Source organism: Ambystoma mexicanum, chromosome 13, assembly GCF_040938575.1.
Source record: "Ambystoma mexicanum isolate Mex_15411 chromosome 13, UKY_AmexF1_1, whole genome shotgun sequence".
NCBI lineage: Eukaryota > Metazoa > Chordata > Amphibia > Caudata > Ambystomatidae > Ambystoma > Ambystoma mexicanum.
This window is the reverse complement of record NC_090938.1, coordinates 617,970-633,634: the sequence shown is the minus strand read 5'-3', so window position 1 is coordinate 633,634 and position 15,665 is coordinate 617,970. Positions and strand designations below refer to the sequence as shown.

General features: G+C 68.6%; 1 protein-coding gene across 2 annotated transcripts in view; it reads right to left on the bottom strand.

Moving 5' to 3' along the window:
• Window positions 1–15,380, bottom strand: part of LAMTOR5 (late endosomal/lysosomal adaptor, MAPK and MTOR activator 5) — a 54,773-nt gene extending 39,393 nt beyond the window's left edge. Inside the window, exon 1 of one of the 2 annotated variants that reach the window (XM_069632964.1) lies at window positions 15,226–15,380. In XM_069632964.1, the coding sequence (XP_069489065.1) occupies window positions 15,226–15,260 (35 nt within the window). In that variant the 5' untranslated portion in view covers window positions 15,261–15,380. Of the gene's footprint in view, window positions 1–8,499; window positions 8,537–15,225 lie in introns of those variants that run through there. The other variant, XM_069632965.1, reaches the window with a different exon arrangement.
• Window positions 15,381–15,665: the final 285 nt, after the last annotated feature.

Here is a 15,665-nt window from a genome sequence, read left to right as displayed (position 1 = left end):
ATCCTTCAGGTACTGCCTCCACCCCCTCTCCCTCCTCCAGGCGCTGCCTCCACCCCCTCTCCCTCCTCCTGGCGCTGCCTCCACCCCCTCTCCCTCTCCCTCCTCCTGGCGCTGCCTCCACCCCCTCTCCCTCCTCCTGGCGCTGCCTCCACCCCCTCTCCCTCCTCCTGGCACTGCCTTCACCCCCTCTCCCTCCTCCAGGCGCTGCCTTCGCCCTCTCCCTCCCCATACCCGTCTCCCTCCACTCTCTCTCCTCTCCATCCTTCAGGTGCTGCCTCCCCATACCCCCTCGCCATCCTTCACATGCTCTTTCCACTCTCTCCCTCCTCCAGGTGCTGCCTCCACTCTCCCTCCCCACATCCCATCTCCATCCTCCAGGTGATGCCTCCACTCTCTCCCTCCCACAGCCTTCTCCATCCTCCAGGTGCTGCCTCCACTCTCTCCCTCCCCATATCCCATCTCCATCCTTCAGGTGCTGCCTTCGCCCTCTCCCTCCCCACACTCCTTCCCCTCCTCCAGGTGCTGCCACCACTCTCCCTCTCTCTCCCCACACAGGTGCTGCCTCCACACTCTCTCTCTCCCTCCTCACACTCCCTCTCCATCCTTCAGGTGCTGCCTCCACTCTCTCCCCCTCCTCACACCCCCTCTCCATCCTTCAGGTGCTGCCTCCTCTCTCTATCTCTCTCTCTCCCCCTCCTCACACCCCCTCTCCATCCTCCAGGTGCTGTCTCCACTCTCTCCCTCTCCCTCCTCACACCCCCTCTCCATCCTCCAGGTGCTGCTTCCACTCTCTCTCCCTCCTCACAGCCCCTCTCCATCCTCCAGGTGCTGCCTCCACTCTCTCCCTCCTCACACCCCCGCTCCATCCTCCAGGTGCTGCCTCCACTATCTCTCGCCTCACACCCCCTCTCCATCCTCCAGGTGCTGCCTCCACCCTCTCTCTCCTCACACCCCCTCTCCATCCTCCAGGTGCTGCCTCCACTCTCTCCCTCCTCACACCCCCTCTCCATCCTCCAGGTGCTGCCTCCACTCTCTCCCTCCTCACACCCCCTCTCCATCCTCCAGGTGCTGCCTCCACTCTCTCCCTCCTCACACCCCCTCTCCATCCTCCAGGTGCTGCCTCCACTCTCTCCATCCTCACACCCCCTCTCCATCCTCCAGGTGCTGCCTCCACTCTCCCCCTCCTCACACACCCTCTCCATCCTTCAGGTGCTGCCTCCACTCTCTCCCTCCCTCCTCACACCCCCTCTCCATCCTCCAGGTGTTACCTCCACTCTCTCCCTCCCTACAGCCCCCTCTCTCTCTCTCCTCCAGGTGCCTCCACTCTCTCCCTCCCTACACCCCTCTCTCTCTCTCTCCTCCAGGTGCTGCCTCCACTCTCTCCCTCCCCTCACCCCTCACCCCTCTCTCTCTCTCTCTCTCTCTCTCTCTCTCTCTCCTCCAGGTGCTGCCTCCACTCTCTCCCTCCCCTCCCTCCCTCCATGTTCCAGTCGCAGACTCCACCCCCTCTCCCTCCTCTAGGCGTTGTCTCCACTTCCTTTCCCCCCTCCAGGCGCTGCATCCACTTCCTTTCCCTCCTCTAGGCGCTGCATCCACTTCCTTTCCCTCCTCTAGGCGCTGCATCCACTCTTCCCCCCATCCCCCACATCCCTCTCCATCCTTCAGGTGCTGCCTCCACTCTCCCTCCCCCCACCCCCTCTCCCTCCTCCAGGTGCTGCTTCCACTCTCTCCCTCCCCCCACCCCCTCTCCCTCCTCCAGGTGCTGCTTCCACTCTCTACCTCCCCACACCCCTCTCCCTCCTCCAGGTGCTGCTTCCACTCTCTCCCTCCCCACACCCCGCTCCCTCCTCCAGGCGCTGCCTCCACCCGCTTCCTCCCCACACCCCTCTCCCTCCTCCAGGCGCTGCCTCCACCCCCTCTCCCTCCCCACACCCCTCTCCCTCCTCCAGGCGCTGCCTCCTCCCCTCTCCCTCCCCACACCCCCTCTCCATCCTCCAGGTGCTGCCTCCACTCTCTCCCTCCTCACACCCCCTCTCCATCCTCCAGGTGCTGCCTCCACTCTCTCCCTCCTCACACCCCCTCTCCATCCTCCAGGTGCTGCCTCCACTCTCTCCCTCCTCACACCCCCTCTCCATCCTCCAGGTGCTGCCTCCACTCTCTCCCTCCTCACACCCCCTCTCCATCCTCCAGGTGCTGCCTCCACTCTCTCCCTCCTCACACCCCCTCTCCATCCTCCAGGTGCTGCCTCCACCCTCTCCCTCCTCACACCCCCTCTCCATCCTCCAGGTGCTGCCTCCACCCTCTCCCTCCTCACACCCCCTCTCCATCCTCCAGGTGCTGCCTCCACCCTCTCCCTCCTCACACCCCCTCTCCATCCTCCAGGTGCTGCCTCCACTCTCCCCCTCCTCACACACCCTCTCCATCCTTCAGCTGCTGCCTCCACTCTCTCCCTCCCTCCTCACACCCCCTCTCCATCCTCCAGGTGTTACCTCCACTCTCTCCCTCCCTACACCTCTCTCTCTCTCTCTCTCTCTCTCTCTCTCTCTCTCTCTCCTCCAGGTGCTGCCTCCACTCTCTCCCTCCCCTCCCTCCATGTTCCAGTCGCAGACTCCACCCCCTCTCCCCCCTCCAGGCGCTGCATCCACTTCCTTCATGTGCTGCCTCCATTCTCTCCCTCCCCACACCCCTCTCGCCCTCCTCTAGGCGCTGCCTCCACTCTCTCCCTCCTCACACCCCCTCTCCATCCTTCAGGTGCTGCCTCCACTCTCACTCCCTCCCTCCCTCCTCACACCCCCTCTCCATCCTTCAGGTGCTGCCTCCACTCCCTCCCTCCTCACACCCCCTCTCCCGCCTCCAGGTGCTGCCTCCACCCCTCTCCCTCCCACCTCCAGGTGCTGCCTCCACTCCCTCTCCCGCCTCCAGGCGCTGCCTCCACCCCCTCTCCATTCTCCAGGTGCTGCCTCCACTCCCTCTCCATCCTCCAGGTGCTGCCCCCACTCTCCCTCCCTCCCTCCTCCAGGCGCTGCCTCCACCCCTCTCCCTCCTCCAGGTGCTGCCTCTACCCCCTCTCCCTCCTCCAGGTGCTGCCTCTACCCCCTCTCCCTCCTCCAGGTGCTGCCTCTACCCCCTCTCCCTCCTCCAGGTTTGGCCTCCACACCCCTCTCCCTCCTCCAGGTTTGGCCTCCACACCCCTCTCCCTCCTCCAGGCGCTGCCTCCACCCCCTCTCCCTCCTCCAGGCGCTGCCTCCACCCCCTCTACCACCTCCAGGCGCTGCCTCCACCCCCTCTACCACCTCCAGGCGCTGCCTCCACCCCCTCTCCTTCCTCCAGGTGCTGCCTCTACCCCCTCTCCCTCCTCCAGGTGTGGCCTCCACACCCCTCTCCCTCCTCCAGGCGCTGCCTCCACCCCCTCTCCCTCCTCCAGGCGCTGCCTCCACCCCCTCTACCACCTCCAGGCGCTGCCTCCACCCCCTCTCCTTCCTCCAGGCGCTGCCTCCACCCCCTCTCCCTCCTCCAGGCGCTGCCTCCCCCTCCCCCGTCTCCATCCTTTTCGTGCTGCCTCCGCCCTCTCCCTCCCCATACCCCCTCTCCATCCTACATGTGCTGCCTCCACTCTCTCCATCCATCAGGTGCTGCCTCCAGTCTTCTCCTCCCCACACCCCTCTCCCTCCTCCAGGTGCTGCCTCCACTCTCTCCCTCCCCTCCCTCCATGTTCCAGTCGCAGACTCCACCCCCTCTCCCCCCTCCAGGCGCTGCATCCACTTCCTTCATGTGCTGCCTCCATTCTCTCCCTCCCCACACCCCTCTCGCCCTCCTCTAGGCGCTGCCTCCACTCTCTCCCTCCTCACACCCCCTCTCCATCCTTCAGGTGCTGCCTCCACTCTCACTCCCTCCCTCCCTCCTCACACCCCCTCTCCATCCTTCAGGTGCTGCCTCCACTCCCTCCCTCCTCACACCCCCTCTCCCGCCTCCAGGTGCTGCCTCCACCCCTCTCCCTCCCACCTCCAGGTGCTGCCTCCACTCCCTCTCCCGCCTCCAGGCGCTGCCTCCACCCCCTCTCCATTCTCCAGGTGCTGCCTCCACTCCCTCTCCATCCTCCAGGTGCTGCCCCCACTCTCCCTCCCTCCCTCCTCCAGGCGCTGCCTCCACCCCTCTCCCTCCTCCAGGTGCTGCCTCTACCCCCTCTCCCTCCTCCAGGTGCTGCCTCTACCCCCTCTCCCTCCTCCAGGTGCTGCCTCTACCCCCTCTCCCTCCTCCAGGTTTGGCCTCCACACCCCTCTCCCTCCTCCAGGTTTGGCCTCCACACCCCTCTCCCTCCTCCAGGCGCTGCCTCCACCCCCTCTCCCTCCTCCAGGCGCTGCCTCCACCCCCTCTACCACCTCCAGGCGCTGCCTCCACCCCCTCTACCACCTCCAGGCGCTGCCTCCACCCCCTCTCCTTCCTCCAGGTGCTGCCTCTACCCCCTCTCCCTCCTCCAGGTGTGGCCTCCACACCCCTCTCCCTCCTCCAGGCGCTGCCTCCACCCCCTCTCCCTCCTCCAGGCGCTGCCTCCACCCCCTCTACCACCTCCAGGCGCTGCCTCCACCCCCTCTCCTTCCTCCAGGCGCTGCCTCCACCCCCTCTCCCTCCTCCAGGCGCTGCCTCCCCCTCCCCCGTCTCCATCCTTTTCGTGCTGCCTCCGCCCTCTCCCTCCCCATACCCCCTCTCCATCCTACATGTGCTGCCTCCACTCTCTCCATCCATCAGGTGCTGCCTCCAGTCTTCTCCTCCCCACACCCCTCTCCCTCCTCCAGGTGCTGCCTCCACTCTCTCCCTCCTCACACCCCCTCTCCATCCTTCATATGCTGCCTCCATGCTCTCCCTCCCCACACCCCTCTCGCCCTCCTCTAGGGGCTGCCTCCACTCTCCCTCCTCACATCCCCTCTCCATCCTTCAGGTGCTGCCTCCAGTCTTCCCCCCTCCCCACACCCCTCTCCATCCTCCAGGTGCTGCCTCCACTCTCTCCCTCCTCACATCCCTTTCCATCCTTCAGGTACTGCCTCCACCCCCTCTCCCTCCTCCTGGCGCTGCCTCCACCCCCTCTCCCTCTCCCTCCTCCTGGCGCTGCCTCCACCCCCTCTCCCTCCTCCTGGCGCTGCCTCCACCCCCTCTCCCTCCTCCTGGCGCTGCCTCCACCCCCTCTCCCTCCTCCTGGCACTGCCTTCACCCCCTCTCCCTCCTCCAGGCGCTGCCTTCGCCCTCTCCCTCCCCATACCCGTCTCCCTCCACTCTCTCTCCTCTCCATCCTTCAGGTGCTGCCTCCCCATACCCCCTCGCCATCCTTCACATGCTCTTTCCACTCTCTCCCTCCTCCAGGTGCTGCCTCCACTCTCCCTCCCCACATCCCATCTCCATCCTCCAGGTGATGCCTCCACTCTCTCCCTCCCACAGCCTTCTCCATCCTCCAGGTGCTGCCTCCACTCTCTCCCTCCCCATATCCCATCTCCATCCTTCAGGTGCTGCATTCGCCCTCACCCTCCCCACACTCCTTCCCCTCCTCCAGGTGCTGCCACCACTCTCCCTCTCTCTCCCCACACAGGTGCTGCCTCCACACTCTCTCTCTCCCTCCTCACACTCCCTCTCCATCCTTCAGGTGCTGCCTCCACTCTCTCCCCCTCCTCACACCCCCTCTCCATCCTTCAGGTGCTGCCTCCTCTCTCTATCTCTCTCTCTCCCCCTCCTCACACCCCCTCTCCATCCTCCAGGTGCTGTCTCCACTCTCTCCCTCTCCCTCCTCACACCCCCTCTCCATCCTCCAGGTGCTGCTTCCACTCTCTCTCCCTCCTCACAGCCCCTCTCCATCCTCCAGGTGCTGCCTCCACTCTCTCCCTCCTCACACCCCCGCTCCATCCTCCAGGTGCTGCCTCCACTATCTCCCGCCTCACACCCCCTCTCCATCCTCCAGGTGCTGCCTCCACCCTCTCTCTCCTCACACCCCCTCTCCATCCTCCAGGTGCTGCCTCCACTCTCTCCCTCCTCACACCCCCTCTCCATCCTCCAGGTGCTGCCTCCACTCTCTCCCTCCTCACACCCCCTCTCCATCCTCCAGGTGCTGCCTCCACTCTCTCCCTCCTCACACCCCCTCTCCATCCTCCAGGTGCTGCCTCCACTCTCTCCATCCTCACACCCCCTCTCCATCCTCCAGGTGCTGCCTCCACTCTCCCCCTCCTCACACACCCTCTCCATCCTTCAGGTGCTGCCTCCACTCTCTCCCTCCCTCCTCACACCCCCTCTCCATCCTCCAGGTGTTACCTCCACTCTCTCCCTCCCTACAGCCCCCTCTCTCTCTCTCCTCCAGGTGCCTCCACTCTCTCCCTCCCTACACCCCTCTCTCTCTCTCTCTCTCTCCTCCAGGTGCTGCCTCCACTCTCTCCCTCCCCTCACCCCTCACCCCTCTCTCTCTCTCTCTCTCTCTCTCTCTCTCTCTCTCTCTCTCTCTCTCTCTCTCTCTCTCTCTCTCTCTCTCTCCCCTCCAGGTGCTGCCTCCACTCTCTCCCTCCCCTCCCTCCCTCCATGTTCCAGTCGCAGACTCCACCCCCTCTCCCTCCTCTAGGCGTTGTCTCCACTTCCTTTCCCCCCTCCAGGCGCTGCATCCACTTCCTTTCCCTCCTCTAGGCGCTGCATCCACTTCCTTTCCCTCCTCTAGGCGCTGCATCCACTCTTCCCCCCATCCCCCACATCCCTCTCCATCCTTCAGGTGCTGCCTCCACTCTCCCTCCCCCCACCCCCTCTCCCTCCTCCAGGTGCTGCTTCCACTCTCTCCCTCCCCCCACCCCCTCTCCCTCCTCCAGGTGCTGCTTCCACTCTCTCCCTCCCCACACCCCTCTCCCTCCTCCAGGTGCTGCTTCCACTCTCTCCCTCCCCACACCCCGCTCCCTCCTCCAGGCGCTGCCTCCACCCGCTTCCTCCCCACACCCCTCTCCCTCCTCCAGGCGCTGCCTCCACCCCCTCTCCCTCCCCACACCCCTCTCCCTCCTCCAGGCGCTGCCTCCACCCCCCTCTCCCTCCTCCAGGCGCTGCCTCCCCCCCCCTCCTCCAGGCGCTGCCTCCACACCCCTTTCCCTCCTCCAGGCGCTGCCTCCACCCCTCTCCCTCCTCCAGGCGCTGCCTCCACAACCCTCTCCCTCCTCCAGGCGCTGCCTCCACAACCCTCTCCCTCCTCCAGGTGCTGCCTCCACCCCTCTCCCTCCTCCAGGCGCTGCCTCCACCCCCTCTACCACCTCCAGGTGCTGCCTCCACCCCCTCTACCACCTCCAGGTGCTGCCTCCACCCCTCTCCCTCCTCCAGGCGCTGCCTCCACCCCCCTCTCCCCCCTCCAGGCGCTGCCTCCACCCCCCTCTCCCTCCTCCAGGCGCTGCCTCCACCCCCCTCTCCCTCCTCCAGGCGCTGCCTCCACCCCCTCTCCCTCCTCCAGGCGCTGCCTCCACCCCCCTCTCCCTCCTCCAGGCGCTGCCTCCACCCCCCCTCTCCCTCCTCCAGGCGCTGCCTCCACTCTCTCCCTCCTCACATCCCCTTTCCCTCCTCCAGGCGCTGTCTCCACCCCCGCTCCGTGCTCACGTCTCCTCCAGGTGCTGGTCCAGCGCCGCCTCCATGCCCCCACACCCCTCTCCCTCCTCCAGGTGCTGCCTGCACCCCTCTCCCTCCTCCAGGTGCTGCCTCCACCCCTCTCCCTCCTCCAGGCGCTGCCTCCACCCCCTCTACCACCTCCAGGCGCTGCCTCCACCCCCTCTACCACCTCCAGGCGCTGCCTCCACCCCCTCTCCCTCCCCCAGGCACTACCTCCACCCCCCTCTCCCTCCTCCAGGCGCTGCCTCCACCCCCTCTCCCTCCTCCAGGCGCTGCCTCCACCCCCTCTCCCTCCTCCAGGCGCTGCCTCCACCGCCTCTACCACCTCCAGGCGCTGCCTCCACCGCCTCTACCACCTCCAGGCGCTGCCTCCACACGCCTCTCCCTCCTCCAGGCCCTGCCTCCACACCCCTCTCCCTCCTCCAGGCGCTGCCTCCACACCCCTCTCCCTCCTCCAGGTGCTGCCTCCACACCCCTCTCCCTCCTCCAGGTGCTGCCTCCACACCCCTCTCCCTCCTCCAGGCGCTGCCTCCACACCCCTCTCCCTCCTCCAGGCGCTGCCTCCACACCCCTCTCCCTCCTCCAGGCGCTGCCTCCACCCCCTCTCCCTCCTCCAGGCGCTGCCTCCACCCCCTCTCCCTCCTCCAGGTGCTGCCTCCACCCCCTCTCCCTCCTCCAGGTGCTGCCTCCACCCCTCTCCCTCCTCCAGGCGCTGCCTCCGCCCCCTCTACCACCTCCAGGCGCTGCCTCCACCCCCTCTACCACCTCCAGGCGCTGCCTCCACCCCTCTCCCTCCTCCAGGCGCTGCCTCCACCCCCTCTACCACCTCCAGGCGCTGCCTCCACCCCTCTCCCTCCTCCAGGTGCTGCCTCCACCCCCTTGCTCTGTGCTCACGTCTCCTCCAGGTGCTGCTCCAGCGCCGCCTCCATGCCCCCACACCCCTTTCCCTCCTCCAGGCGCTGCCTCCACCCCCCTCTCCCTCCTCCAGGCGCTGCCTCCACCCCCGCTCACGTCTCCTCCAGGTGCTGCTCCAGCGCCGCCTCCATGCCCCCACACCCCTTTCCCTCCTCCAGGCGCTGCCTCCACCCCCGCTCCGTGCTCACGTCTCCTCCAGGTGCTGCCACCACTCTCCCTCCCCCAGGCGCTGCCTCCACCCCTCAGCCTCCTCCAGGCGCTGCCTCCACCCCATCTCCCTCCTCCAGGCGCTGCCTCCACCCCTCTCCCTCCTCCAGGCGCTGCCTCTACCCCCTCTCCCTCCTCCAGGCGCTGCCTCCACCCCCTCTCCCTCCTCCAGGCGCTGCCTCCACCCCTCTCCCTCCTCCAGGCTCTGCCTCCACCCCCCTCTCCCTCCTCCAGGTGCTGCCTCCACCCCCTCTCCCTCCTCCAGGTGCTGCCTCCACCCCCCTCTCCCTCCTCCAGGTGCTGCCTCCACCCCCCTCTCCCTCCTCCAGGCGCTGCCTCCACCCCCTCTCCCTCCTCCAGGCGCTGCCTCCACCCCCTCTCCCTCCTCCAGGCGCTGCCTCCACCCCCTCTCCCTCCTCCAGGCGCTGCCTCCACACCCCTCTCCCTCCTCCAGGCGCTGCCTCCACACCCCTCTCCCTCCTCCAGGCGCTGCCTCCACACCCCTCTCCCTCCTCCAGGCGCTGCCTCCACACCCCTCTCCCTCCTCCAGGCGCTGCCTCCACACCCCTCTCCCTCCTCCAGGCGCTGCCTCCACCCCTCTCCCTCCTCCAGGCGCTGCCTCCACCCCCTCTACCACCTCCAGGCGCTGCCTCCACCCCCTCTACCACCTCCAGGCGCTGCCTCCACCCCTCTCCCTCCTCCAGGTGCTGCCTCCACCCCCTCTCCAGGTGCTGCCTCCACCCCCTCTCCCTCCTCCAGGTGCTGCCTCCACCCTCGCTCCGTGCTCACGTCTCCTCCAGGTGCTGCTCCAGCGCCGCCTCCATGCCCCCACACCCCTTTCCCTCCTCCAGGCGCTGCCTCCACCCCCCTCTCCCTCCTCCAGGCGCTGCCTCCACCCCCGCTCCGTGCTCACGTCTCCTCCAGGTGCTGCTCCAGCGCCGCCTCCATGCCCCCACACCCCTTTCCATCCTCCAGGCGCTGCCTCCACCCCCCTCTCCCTCCTCCAGGCGCTGCCTCCACCCCCGCTCCGTGCTCACGTCTCCTCCAGGTGCTGCCCCCACTCTCCCTCCCCCAGGCACTGCCTCCACCCCTCTCCCTCCTCCAGGCGCTGCCTCCACCCCCTCTCCCTCCTCCAGGTGCTGCCTCCACCTCTCTCCCTCCTCCAGGCGCTGCCTCCACCTCTCTCCCTCCTCCAGGCGCTGCCTCCACCCCTCTCCCTCCTCCAGGTGCTGCCTCCACCCCCTCTCCCTCCTCCAGGTGCTGCCTCCACCCCCTCTCCCTCCTCCAGGTGCTGCCTCCACCCCTCTCCCTCCTCCAGGTGCTGCCTCCACCCTCTCTCCCTACTCCAGGTGCTGCCTCCACCCCTCTCCCTCCTCCAGGCGCTGCCTCCACCTCTCTCCCTCCTCCAGGTGCTGCCTCCACCCCTCTCCCTCCTCCAGGCGCTGCCTCCACCCCCTCTCCCTCCTCCAGGCGCTGCCTCCACCCCTCTCCCTCCTCCAGGTGCTGCCTCCACCCCCTCTCCCTCCTCCAGGCGCTGCCTCCACCCCCTCTCCCTCCTCCAGGCGCTGCCTCCACCCCTCTCCCTCCTCCAGGTGCTGCCTCCACCCCTCTCCCTCCTCCAGGTGCTGCCTCCACCCCCTCTCCCTCCTCCAGGCGCTGCCTCCACCCCTCTCCCTCCTCCAGGTGCTGCCTCCACCCCCTCTCCCTCCTCCAGGCGCTGCCTCCACCCTCTCTCCTTCCTCCAGGCGCTGCCTCCACCCCCTCTACCACCTCCAGGCGCTGCCTCCACCCCCTCTCCCTCTCCCTCCTCCAGGCGCTGCCTCCACCCCCTCTCCCTCCTCCAGGCGCTGCCTCCACCCCCTCTCCCTCCTCCAGGCGCTGCCTCCACACCCCTCTCCCTCCTCCAGGCGCTGCCTCCACACCCCTCTCCCTCCTCCAGGCGCTGCCTCCACACCCCTCTCCCTCCTCCAGGCGCTGCCTCCACACCCCTCTCCCTCCTCCAGGCGCTGCCTCCACACCCCTCTCCCTCCTCCAGGCGCTGCCTCCACACCCCTCTCCCTCCTCCAGGCGCTGCCTCCACACCCCTCTCCCTCCTCCAGGCGCTGCCTCCACCCCCTCTCCCTCCTCCAGGTGCTGCCTTCCACCCCTCTCCCTCCTCCAGGCGCTGCCTCCGCCCCTCTCCCTCCTCCAGGCGCTGCCTCCACCCCCTCTACCACCTCCAGGCGCTGCCTCCACCCCCTCTACCACCTCCAGGCGCTGCCTCCACCCCTCTCCCTCCTCCAGGTGCTGCCTCCACCCCCTCTCCCTCCTCCAGGTGCTGCCTCCACCCCTCTCCCTCCTCCAGGTGCTGCCTCCACCCCTCTCCCTCCTCCAGGTGCTGCTCCAGCGCCGCCTCCATGCCCCCACACCCCTTTCCCTCCTCCAGGCGCTGCCTCCACCCCCCTCTCCCTCCTCCAGGCGCTGCCTCCACCCCCGCTCCGTGCTCACGTCTCCTCCAGGTGCTGCTCCAGCGCCGCCTCCATGCCCCCACACCCCTTTCCCTCCTCCAGGCGCTGCCTCCACCCCCTCTCCCTCCTCCAGGCGCTGCCTCCACCCCCGCTCCGTGCTCACGTCTCCTCCAGGTGCTGCCCCCACTCTCCCTCCCCCAGGCACTGCCTCCACCCCTCTCCCCTCCTCCAGGCGCTGCCTCCACCCCCTCTACCACCTCCAGGCGCTGCCTCCACCCCCTCTCCCTCCTCCAGGCGCTGCCTCCACCCCCTCTCCCTCCTCCAGGCGCTGCCTCCACCCCCCTCTCCCTCCTCCAGGCGCTGCCTCCACCCCCTCTCCCTCCTCCAGGCGCTGCCTCCACCCCCTCTCCCTCCTCCAGGCGCTGCCTCCACCCCCTCTCCCTCCTCCAGGCGCTGCCTCCACCCCCTCTCCCTCCTCCAGGTGCTGCCTCCACCCCCTCTCCCTCCTCCAGGTGCTGCCTCCGCCCCTCTCCCTCCTCCAGGCGCTGCCTCCACCCCCTCTACCACCTCCAGGCGCTGCCTCCACCCCCTCTACCACCTCCAGGCGCTGCCTCCACCCCCTCTACCACCTCCAGGCGCTGCCTCCACCCCCTCTACCACCTCCAGGCGCTGCCTCCACCCCCTCCTCCCTCCTCCAGGTGCTGCCTCCACCCCCTCTCCCTCCTCCAGGTGCTGCCTCCACCCCTCTCCCTCCTCCAGGTGCTGCTCCAGCGCCGCCTCCATGCCCCCACACCCCTTTCCCTCCTCCAGGCGCTGCCTCCACCCCCTCTCCCTCCTCCAGGCGCTGCCTCCACCCCCGCTCACGTCTCCTCCAGGTGCTGCTCCAGCGCCGCCTCCATGCCCCCACACCCCTTTCCCTCCTCCAGGCGCTGCCTCCACCCCCCTCTCCCTCCTCCAGGCGCTGCCTCCACCCCCGCTCCGTGCTCACATCTCCTCCAGGTGCTGCCCCCACTCTCCCTCCCCCAGGCACTGCCTCCACCCCTCTCCCTCCTCCAGGCGCTGCCTCCACCCCTCTCCCTCCTCCAGGCGCTGCCTCTACCCCCTCTCCCTCCTCCAGGCGCTGCCTCCACCCCCCTCTCCCTCCTCCAGGTGCTGCCTCCACCCCCCTCTCCCTCCTCCAGGTGCTGCCTCCACCCCCTCTCCCTCCTCCAGGTGCTGCCTCCACCCCTCTCCCTCCTCCAGGCGCTGCCTCTACCCCCTCTCCCTCCTCCAGGCGCTGCCTCCACCCCTCTCCCTCCTCCAGGCGCTGCCTCCACCCCTCTCCCTCCTCCAGGCGCTGCCTCTACCCCCTCTCCCTCCTCCAGGCGCTGCCTCCACCCCCCTCTCCCTCCTCCAGGTGCTGCCTCCACCCCCCTCCAGGCGCTGCCTCCACCCCCTCTCCCTCCTCCAGGTGCTGCCTCCACCCCCCTCTCCTCCTCCAGGTGCTGCCTCCACCCCCCTCTCCCTCCTCCAGGTGCTGCCTCCACCCCCCTCTCCCTCCTCCAGGTGCTGCCTCCACCCCCCTCTCCCTCCTCCAGGTGCTGCCTCCACCCCTCTCCCTCCTCCAGGTGCTGCTCCAGCGCCGCCTCCATGCCCCCACACCCCTTTCCCTCCTCCAGGCGCTGCCTCCACCCCCCTCTCCCTCCTCCAGGCGCTGCCTCCACGCCCGCTCCGTGCTCACGTCTCCTCCAGGTGCTGCTCCAGCACCGCCTCCATGCCCCCACACCCCTTTCCCTCCTCCAGGCGCTGCCTCCACCCCCCTCTCCCTCCTCCAGGCGCTGCCTCCACCCCGCTCCGTGCTCACGTCTCCTCCAGGTGCTGCCCCCACTCTCCCTCCCCCAGGCACTGCCTCCACCCCTCTCCCTCCTCCAGGCGCTGCCTCCACCCCTCTCCCTCCTCCAGGCGCTGCCTCCACCCCTCTCCCTCCTCCAGGCGCTGCCTCTACCCCCTCTCCCTCCTCCAGGCGCTGCCTCCACCCCCCTCTCCCTCCTCCAGGTGCTGCCTCCACCCCCTCTCCCTCCTCCAGGTGCTGCATCCACCCCTCTCCCTCCTCCAGGCGCTGCCTCTACCCCCTCTCCCTCCTCCAGGCGCTGCCTCCACCCCTCTCCCTCCTCCAGGCGCTGCCTCTACCCCCTCTCCCTCCTCCAAGCGCTGCCTCCACCCCTCTCCCTCCTCCAGGCGCTGCCTCCACCCCTCTCCCTCCTCCAGGTGCTGCCTCTACCCCCTCTCCCTCCTCCAGGCGCTGCCTCCACCCCCCTCCAGGTGCTGCCTCCACCCCCTCTCCCTCCTCCAGGCGCTGCCTCCACCCCCTCTCCTTCCTCCAGGCGCTGCCTCCACCCCCTCTACCACCTCCAGGCGCTGCCTCCACCCCCTCTCCCTCCTCCAGGCGCTGCCTCCACCCCCTCTCCCTCCTCCAGGCGCTGCCTCCACCCCCTCTCCCTCCTCCAGGCGCTGCCTCCACCCCCTCTCCCTCCTCCAGGCGCTGCCTCCACCCCCCTCTCCCTCCTCCAGGCGCTGCCTCCACCCCCTCTCCCTCCTCCAGGCGCTGCCTCCACCCCCTCTCCCTCCTCCAGGCGCTGCCTCCACCCCCTCTCCCTCCTCCAGGCGCTGCCTCCACCCCCTCTCCCTCCTCCAGGTGCTGCCTCCACCCCTCTCCCTCCTCCAGGCGCTGCCTCCGCCCCTCTCCCTCCTCCAGGCGCTGCCTCCACCCCTCTACCACCTCCAGGTGCTGCCTCCACCCCCTCTACCACCTCCAGGCGCTGCCTCCACCCCTCTCCCTCCTCCAGGTGCTGCCTCCACCCCCTCTCCCTCCTCCAGGTGCTGCCTCCACCCTCTCCCTCCTCCAGGTGCTGCCTCCACCCCTCTCCCTCCTCCAGGTGCTGCTCCAGCGCCGCCTCCATGCCCCCACACCCCTTTCCCTCCTCCAGGCGCTGCCTCCACCCCCTCTCCCTCCTCCAGGCGCTGCCTCCACCCCCGCTCCGTGCTCACGTCTCCTCCAGGTGCTGCTCCAGCGCCGCCTCCATGCCCCCACACCCCTTTCCCTCCTCCAGGCGCTGCCTCCACCCCCCTCTCCCTCCTCCAGGCGCTGCCTCCACCCCCGCTCCGTGCTCACGTCTCCTCCAGGTGCTGCCCCCACTCTCCCTCCCCCAGGCACTGCCTCCACCCCTCTCCCTCCTCCAGGCGCTGCCTCCACCCCTCTCCCTCCTCCAGTCGCTGCCTCTACCCCCTCTCCCTCCTCCAGGTGTGGCCTCCACACCCCTCTCCCTCCTCCAGGTGTGGCCTCCACACCCCTCTCCCTCCTCCAGGCGCTGCCTCCACCCCTCTCCCTCCTCCAGGCGCTGCCTCCACCCCCTCTCCCTCCTCCAGGTGCTGCCTCCACCCCTCTCCCTCCTCCAGGCGCTGCCTCCACCTCCACCCCCTCTCCCTCCTCCAGGCGCTGCCTCCACCTCCACCCCCTCTCCCTCCTCCAGGCGCTGCCTCCACCTCCACCCCCTCTCCCTCCTCCAGGCGCTGCCTCCACACCCCTCTCCCTCCTCCAGGTGCTGCCTCCACCCCTCTCCCTCCTCCAGGCGCTGCCTCCACCTCCACCCCCTCTCCCTCCTCCAGGCGCTGCCTCCACCCCCCTCTCCCTCCTCCAGGCGCTGCCTCCACACCCCTCTCCCTCCTCCAGGCGCTGCCTCCACCCCCTCTCCCTCCTCCAGGCGCTGCCTCCACACCCCTCTCCCTCCTCCAGGTGCTGCCTCCACCCCTCTCCCTCCTCCAGGCGCTGCCTCCACCTCCACCCCCTCTCCCTCCTCCAGGCGCTGCCTCCACCTCCACCCACTCTCCCTCTCCCTCCTCCAGGCGCTGCCTCCACCTCCACCCCCTCTCCCTCCTCCAGGCGCTGCCTCCACCCCCGCTCCGTGCTCACGTCTCCTCCAGGTGCTGCCTCCACTCTCCCTCCCTCCTCCAGGCGCTGCCTCCACCCCTCTCCCTCCTCCAGGCGCTGTCTCCACCCCCGCTCCGTGCTCACGTCTCCTCCAGGTGCTGCTCCAGCGCCGCCTCCATGCTCCGCTTTCGGACCTCTTCCTGGTTCCGCTCTCAGCTGATCGCGAAACACGCCTTGCTCCGCCCACAATGCATTGCGCTCTGTCACATGCCTTTGCGTCTGCAGGCCACTCGGGTCTGGCGCCATCTTAGAATAGGACAAGTAAGTCCTTTTTCTGTATCTGGCGCCGCGTTCTGTGCGCTGAGCCCCGCTGTCATACAGCTTACGTCAGCAAACAGGTTGCGGGTCGGGCGCCATCTTGGAACAGGAGAAGTAAGTCCTTTTTCTGTATCTGGTGCCGTGTTCTGTGCGCTGAGCCCCGCTGTCATACAGTTTACGTCAGCAAACAGGTTGCGGGTCGGGCGCCATCTTGGAATAGGATAAGTAAGTCTTTTTTCTGTATCTGGTGCCGTGTTCTGTGCGCT